The 8,007-nt window shown below is 32.0% G+C and overlaps 2 protein-coding genes across 2 annotated transcripts; both read left to right on the plus strand.

Annotated features, from left to right (window-relative positions):
• Window positions 1-504: 504 nt before the first annotated feature.
• On the plus strand, window positions 505-5,726 carry LOC123905122. The gene is made up of 7 exons (XM_045954759.1): window positions 505-628; window positions 795-866; window positions 977-1,072; window positions 1,169-1,607; window positions 1,711-2,639; window positions 2,787-3,989; window positions 4,066-5,726. The coding sequence occupies exons 1-7, from the start codon at window positions 505-507 to the stop codon at window positions 5,724-5,726; spliced, it is 4,524 nt and encodes a 1,507-aa protein (XP_045810715.1).
• Window positions 5,727-6,576: 850 nt separating this feature from the next.
• LOC123908905 lies at window positions 6,577-8,007 on the plus strand. The gene is made up of 4 exons (XM_045959633.1): window positions 6,577-6,659; window positions 6,789-6,852; window positions 6,938-7,471; window positions 7,567-8,007. Exons 1-4 carry the CDS (start codon window positions 6,607-6,609, stop codon window positions 7,831-7,833), a joined length of 918 nt encoding a protein of 305 aa, XP_045815589.1. The 5' UTR covers window positions 6,577-6,606; the 3' UTR covers window positions 7,834-8,007.

Below are 8,007 nucleotides of genomic sequence, written 5' to 3' on the forward strand. Positions count from 1 at the left end.
ATTATTTTAATAAAAAACTTTTATATAACAATTATTAATTGTGGTTTATATGTGTCTTTCATATTTTTCCATTACTCTTATGGCATCTAATCAATGTTTAATTAATATATAATTTGTTGAGGTATTTTTCGGTATTTGTTGAGATGCTTTTGGTTGTGTTATTATTTGTTATTTTTTTAATGTTTTAATTATTGCCTATTTGTAGTGAACTGTGCCCTATATCTTCTTTGTAGGGTATTAGCCTGACTTTCTGATTTCTGATTCTGATGGATATGATGTCTGCTTTTTCTATCTTCAAATTTTGCAGCACCTGCAGACTGTGTCTGTATTTTAGGCTGCGTCTAGATTTTTGTGGAACAGAGTGTCAGCACACTTTGTAATACTATATTATAATACTATATTGTTGGGTTTGTATAAGAGTATAATAGAAGTTCTTTCTTATTTATATTATAAGACTATAACTACAAAAATCTTTAACTTAATATATTTTAAGTATTTTTTTATATGGAAGAGGGGTTGTATCCTGCATTATTATCAAAGCAAAGGAGGCTCGACAGAGTTAACAAATTGAAATCCAAACGGAAATTTTCAGCTGTGTGTCCGAATGTTCGAGTTGTTCGTAGAGGACGTAGGATTTTTCCGTGTTTTGTTTGAAGTTTGCCTAAATATATTTCATGGCTTAAATGACCATTAATGCTAAAGAAAATCATTTATTTTTGTATTTTCCTTTGATTTATTTATTATTTTTGTGTAGTAATTCTTATTAATAGACTTCTATTGGATTCATTTTCCAGTTTCAAAGAGTAAGTCAACCAATTTTGTTGAAACTATCATTGGCTCTTCATCATGTTTACGCCGTGTTTCGCGTGAGTAAGATCATATTGATAAAATCTTGTGTTGATTCTTTGTAACAAAAATTTGTACTATAACAATGTTAATGTTATTGAATATAATCAGTTTTTGTTTTTAAATGTAGCTGCCAATGATATTTGTTATAATCATCTATCTGGACAATTACCTAACGCGATTCCTGTGGACAATTTCGAAATGTTTCGTGAAAGTGAATATCAACGTAAAATATTATTAATTACTCTTTCATTATTCGTGTTAACTTTATCTTAGATATATTATTATGTAATTTTTATTTATTTTATTTTAATTTTTGTAGAATATTTGGATTTGGGAGACATGACGATTGGTTGTCAAAATTGTGGAGCACTTATTTGGTATAACGAGAGAGCTGAAAAAAATGTATTTAATAGTATTCCCGCAGTTTCTTTGTGTTGTCAGAAAGGTGATGTTACGTTGCCGTATATGATTGAACCACCGGCTATTCTTAGATTGTTGTTTAATGGCACTGATCCTCGAAGCAGTAATTTCCTCTTGAATTTAAGAATGTATAATAACATGTTTGCTTTTACATCGTTGGGTGGTAAAATTGAATACGAAAGAAATAAAGGTGGTGGTCCTCCCCAATTCGTCATTTCTGGACAAAATTACCACCGAATCGGCAATCTTTTACCATCAGAAGGTCATCCTCCAAAATTTGTTCAGCTCTATATATACGATACTCAAAATGAGATATCTAATAGAATGGCGCATTTCAGGTATTAATTTTGTATCTTTTATGTTGGAAGTATTTATAATAATATTTAGTTTTTTTTTATAATGATTTATGTGTATAGTGTTAATTTCCCATTTTTTCTCCAGCCCTGATGATCCAGAAAGTGCTATTGATGAGAGTTTAGTAAGAGAATTATTACATTCGATGGATTCTCATAATAATTTGGTCAAGTGTTTTCGATTGGTTCGTGACTATCGATGTATAAATCAAAATGTTTCAGTCAAGTTACGTTTGTTTAGAAATAGAATTTCTGATTCTCGAACGTATAATGTACCTGAAGTTGATGAAATTGCAGCATTAATTGTTGGTGATTTTGATACATCTGAAATTGGAAGGGATATCATTGTTAATGAGAAAGATGGATATCTTAAGCGTATACATGAAACTCATCCAAAGTACTTACCACTTCAGTATCCGTTGTTATTTCCTTATGGGGAAGATCAATTTAATGAACATATTGAACGCAACCAAATTTCAACTTCCACAAGTGTTAACAAACGCATTCGTGTTTCTTTGAGGGAATTTCTGGCGTTTAGGTTACAAGAAAGGATAATTGAAGATTCAGTTATTTTAAAAGGTAGACGACTATTTCAGCAATTCGTCGTAGATTCGTATTCAATGCTTGAGGCTCAAAGGTTGTCTTTTTATAGAGAGAATCAAAGTACTATTCGATCTGGTTTTTTATCTGGGATTGAAGAAGCTGTTGATCGTGGTGATATTGATGCATCTTCGATAGGTGCACGAATTGTTTTGCCATCTTCTTTTACTGGAGGTAGACGGTATATGTTTAATAATTGTCAAGATGCGATGGCATTGTGCAAGAGGTATGGATATCCAGATTTATTCTTAACAGTAACGTGTAATCCAAGATGGGTTGAAATTCAACGTCATTTGTTAAGAAGTGGCACGTATGCATGTTTTAGACCTGATATTTGTTGTCGAGTATTTAAACTTAAGCTTGATGAAATGATGAATGACTTTAAAAAAGGTGATTTCTTCGGACGTGTTATTGCAAGTAAGTGAGTCATGTTTTTTGTTTTCTTATCCTTATTATCTTTCTTTATTCAATTTTTTATTTCAAAGTTAAGTCACTTGATTATTTTTGGATGGTTTATATGTTGTTAAAAATGTATATGTAAATTGAAAATCTAATTTTTTTTAGGTGTTTATACCATTGAGTTTCAAAAACGGGGTTTGCCACATGCACATATATTACTTTGGCTCGATTATCGGGACAAACTCAACTCTGCTTCAGCCATTGATTCTGTCATTTGTGCTGAGTTACCTGACCCAGTAAGATTTCCAAAGCTTTTCGCCACAGTTTCCAATTTCATGATACATGGTCCATGTGGCAATGGCCATAGAAATTCTCCGTGCATTAAAAATCGTCGATGTTCAAAGTTTTATCCAAAAAAGTTTATCTCATGTACAAGATTTGATGAAAGTGGATATCCTATATATAGAAGAAGAGATACAGGTGTTACAGTATTTAAAAAGGAAGTTGAGTTAGATAATCGAAGTGTTGTTCCTTATAATCCAAAATTAATTATGAAGTATCAGGCACATGTAAATATTGAAATATGCAATAAGTCTAATTGCATCAAGTATTTATTCAAATATATAACCAAAGGTGTTGATAGGGTTACTGCAACGCTACAGTCCGGTGGGGAGGATTGTGTGGATGAGATACAACAATTTTATGATTGTAGATATTTGTCTCCTTCTGAATCAATTTGGAGAATTTTTTCTTTTGATATTCACAATAGATGGCCTTCAGTTCAAAGATTATCTTTCCACCTTTTTCGTGAACAGCGTGTAACTTTTAATGATAATTCGAAATTGAAGAATGTTTTGCGCAAGAATCAACAAAAGAATACAATGTTTCTTGCTTGGATGGAGGCTAATAAAAAATATCCTTTTGGCCGATCATTAAGTTACATTCAATACCCAAGCATGTTTACTTATGATTCTACAAAGTGTTCTTGGCATCCCCGTCAACGAGGTGTTTCGGTTGGAAGGTTGACTTCTGTTCCTCATAGTTCTCAGGAATTATATTATTTAAGGTTATTGTTGAGTCGTCAAGTTGGTTGTACCAGTTATGAGGATATTAGAACTGTTAATGGAGTTACATATGATTCAAATCGTGAAGCCTGTGCTGCTATGCATTTATTGTCTGATGATCGTGAGTTTATTGATGCTATTCGTGAGGTTTCTGTTTTAGGTTCCGGAAGAGCTATCCGTGAGTTGTTTACTAAATACCTATTGGGTGGATCGTTGAGTGATCCAAGATATGTGTGGGATCAATCTTGGGAAATCTTGGCTGATGGCATTTTGCATAGTAGGCGTCGCCTGTTAAACAATGAAGGTTAGTTTTTTTTTTTTTTTTACATTTTTGTGTATTTGACTTGAATTTCTAATGGAGTTAATATATATTGTTGCAGAGTTGTTGATATCTAATGATGATTTAAAACAACTTTGTTTGTATGAGATTGACAAAAATCTACGTCAAAATGGAAAGCTGCTTGAAAATTTTTCGTGCATGCCTAAATTGGATTTGCCCGATCATGTTCCATTTAACAATATTTTATTAGCTAATGAGTTATCTTATGATTCGGAAGAGATGTTGATATTGCATCGGAATTGTTTTGCCTCTCTAAATACTGAACAATTGTCGGCATACGAAGAAATTGTTAATTCAGTTAACAATAATCTTGGCGTCATGTTCTTTATTGATGGTTACGGAGGTACTGGAAAAACTTACCTTTGGAACACGCTATCATTTCGATTTAGATCAGAAAGCAAAATTGTCCTTAATGTTGCTTCAAGTGGTATTGCTGCTCTTTTACTCCCTGGTGGACGAACCGCACATTCTCAATTTGGGTTACCATTGGTTTTAAACGAAGAATCCTGTTGCAGCATTGAGAAGAAAACGGATAAATCTGAACTTTTAATTGCGGCAAGTTTAATTATATGGGATGAAGCCCCGATGATTCATCGTTGGGGGATTGAAGCTTTTGAAAGGACTTTGCGGGATATTATGAAAGAAACTGTTGTTGGTGCATCTGATAAACCTTTCGGGGGAAAGACAATTGTTTTTGGGGGAGATTTTAGACAAATTTTACCTGTTATTCCTAAAGGTGGTCGTGGGGAGGTTGTTCATGCATGCATTAATTCATCTTTATTATGGCGTCGATGTAGAGTTTTGAGATTGACGCAAAATATGCGTTTGCAATTTTCGTTGGATACTACCGAGAATAATTTGGTTAAGGATTTTGCAAAATGGGTTCTTAATGTTGGTGATGGGAAATTGGGTCAATCTGAAGATGGGGAGGCGTTGATAGATATACCTGATGATATTTGTGTGAAAAATTCTACTAATCATGTTTCTGATATAGTTGATATAATTTATCCAAATTTGTTGAAAGAATTATCCAATCTCAACTTCTTTCAAGATCGTGCAATATTGTGTCCTACATTGGAAATAGTAGAAAAGGTGAATGACCATGTGATGTCATTAATTCCAAGTGATTATAAAGAATATTTGAGTTGTGATACAGTTATTAAATGTGATCAAGAATTAGGAATTGATCATCGTTGGATCACTCCTGAATTTTTGAATGATATCAAATGTTCTGGGCTACCGAATCACAGTTTGAAACTTAAAATTGGGGTTCCTGTAATGCTGCTTCGTAATATTGATGTTGCTTCCGGTTTATGCAATGGAACTCGCTTGATAGTTGTTGAATTGGGTATACATGTTATTGGGGCCAAATTTGTGGATAAATCTGGTTTAACAGAGAAAGTTTATATTCCTCGAATGAGTTTGATTCCGTCTGGTGCTAATGTATCGATATCTTTCGAGAGACTTCAATTCCCTCTTTGTGTTTGTTTTGCAATGACTATTAACAAAAGTCAAGGACAAACTTTGTCGGCCGTTGGTCTTTATTTGCCTAGATCGGTTTTCTCTCATGGACAGTTGTATGTAGCTTTATCTCGGGTTAAAACTAGGTCTGGTCTTAAAGTTTTAATGTTAAATGATATTGGTGAATCGTGTACCTCTACGATTAATGTTGTTTATCCGGAAGTTTTTCAAAGAATATAGCATTTCTATTATGTATTTAGCTGTATAATTTGATTTTTAATACAACAGGAATTTGATTGAAATTCAGTTTTACTGTAATACATTCAACCATTCATGTTTTATTTTATTTTTTAATAATTAGTAAATCCTTATTTATTTTACTTTTTGTAAGTGTTATATGTTTAAGAATATGAAATAATTTTAATTATATAAAATAATAAATTTAACTTTAAAAGCAGTATTAAAAGTATTTATATTAAGATTTTATTATATATATATATATATATATATATATATATATATATATATATATATATATATATATATATATATATATATAATTCCATATGATAATAGTTTCAATTGAATTATATAATAGATTAACTACAAATCCTGTCAGTGAAAGAATGTCACATTTATCTGCTTTTGTCTCACCGTATTTTGCTGAAAAAATATCAACGTCGTCAGGTTCCAGAGATTTTGATTTATCTAACCAAGTTTTTATTTTCCTACTTCGTTCCTTTAAGTAAGATTAGTATTTTCTTTCCGACGTGACACTCTCTCTTCTGTGTCAGAATTTCAGTCTGAAATATATCTTAGATGAGTTCATACAAAGTTACATTATTTTAATTTGTATGAGCTGTTTTTCACCTTTATATCTTTATTTAGTTAAATCGTTGTAATATCAAAAAAAAATTAAAAATTACTGCTATTTATTTATGTGGTTTAGCTATAGTTTTTTAAAAAAATTCAATTATAATTAGTCTTTTTCCTTCTTGAGACCCACGACTCTCTGCTTTTAAATTTTTTTATTAGTTTATATGAGTATATATATATATATATGTCTTATCTACATCTTTTACTTGTGTGATTCACTTTCCACACTTCATTTATCCTCACCATGAATTTCCCTTTCTCCTACCTTTTTCCAGATATTGCTGAGAGTTTGAAAAGGTGTGTTTCTTAAATCCATTTTTGTTATACTGTCTTATATAACTCTGTTTTTGCAAACAAATATCACCCTTTTGTGATTATACTTTTACTATGCATTTTTATATTTGGTTTCATTTTGATTTACTTCAGTGTTTACCAATCAATGGGAACAAATCCTCATTTTGAAATGGAAACTATAATCTCGCCATATGAGGTATGATTTATTCCAAGAGTTCTGCTTATTTACTATATTTTCTTGGTTGTGGTGGGAAATTTAATAAAGTTTATTTTTGTTGTAGCCGAAAATTCCTCTCCCCAATGAATTCTGGATGGTGGAAAAAACTAGATTGTTGAGTGAGGGTGTAGGATTTATAAGAGATGATTATAATAACTATTTTAAGGTTTATATCGGTAATGATGGTGATGGAGGTTGTCTGTACGATGGGAGTGTTATTGCTATGTACTGTGGTTTTTCAAAACCCCAGAAAGTTATACTTAGTTATCAAATAATTGATAATGAGTTTCAAATGAAGGTTGTTGATGATCTCGGTGAGGAGGTCAAATACCTTGGTTTACTGTTTCCAGAAGATCAACAAAGTCTTAGAAGCGTTGTTCCTAATTGTGTTCTTCAATCTGCTTTTGTTGATACTGCTTCGTTTGAGCCCAATGTTTTGCCTCAACTTTTATTACGGGAAGATGGTGTTGTGTTTGGCTATAACGGTCTTGATGATGTCCCTCTTAATATTGAACACCCTGATGTGGACATTAACCAAGAATATTTTCATTGGGAGGTGAAAATTACTAAATCTATGGCTGCAGGAAGAAATGTTTTGGTTAGTTTTTTAGCTATTAATTCATAGACCATAATTATATATTGTTTGGGTACTTTTTCAAGTGTATTAACATTAAATCTATATTTGTTTTGAAGCATATTCCGAAGCATATTGCCGATAAGTGTTTTCCACCAGATCAAAATAGTGTTGTTTTGGTTAATCAAGAAACTGAACAGCTTTACTTGTGTGCTGTTACCACGAGTTATCCTCCTGGCCGTTGTACCAGACGTATTGGTCGAGGTTGGTATGGCTTTGCAAAGGATGCTCGATTGAAGCATGGTGATAAAGTCGTTTTTACACTTCCAATTTCTCCTGAGTTTGTTCTAGCTAATATCATTCGGTGTGCTCCCGGAATTGTGTGATGATGTCAACTTAGTGTTGTTTTCTAAATCTACAGTCTTATAAATGTTTGTTTCGTAATCGACTTAATCTGATATTTGCTTTAGTATGTTATGTTTAGTGTTTAATATCTACTCTCTTATGAAGTGATTATGTGATTCTATGGTTTAATACTGTGATGTGCTGAAATTTATATG

The sequence above is a fragment of the Trifolium pratense genome, linkage group LG2 (assembly GCF_020283565.1).
Source record: "Trifolium pratense cultivar HEN17-A07 linkage group LG2, ARS_RC_1.1, whole genome shotgun sequence".
Taxonomy (NCBI): domain Eukaryota; kingdom Viridiplantae; phylum Streptophyta; class Magnoliopsida; order Fabales; family Fabaceae; genus Trifolium; species Trifolium pratense.

Bases quoted from the DNA above. Each gene is read 5' to 3' on its own strand.
- LOC123905122 (XM_045954759.1), top strand. From the start codon at position 505: ATGGAAGAGGGGTTGTATCCTGCATTATTATCAAAGCAAAGGAGGCTC. The intron at 629-794 runs GTAGGATTTTTC...TTCATTTTCCAG, and splicing joins TCGAGTTGTTCGTAGAGGAC to TTTCAAAGAGTAAGTCAACC. The intron at 1,073-1,168 runs GTAAAATATTAT...TAATTTTTGTAG, and splicing joins TCGTGAAAGTGAATATCAAC to AATATTTGGATTTGGGAGAC.
- LOC123908905 (XM_045959633.1), top strand. From the start codon at position 6,607: ATGAATTTCCCTTTCTCCTACCTTTTTCCAGATATTGCTGAGAGTTTG. The intron at 6,660-6,788 runs GTGTGTTTCTTA...GATTTACTTCAG, and splicing joins ATTGCTGAGAGTTTGAAAAG to TGTTTACCAATCAATGGGAA. The intron at 7,472-7,566 runs GTTAGTTTTTTA...TTTGTTTTGAAG, and splicing joins CTGCAGGAAGAAATGTTTTG to CATATTCCGAAGCATATTGC.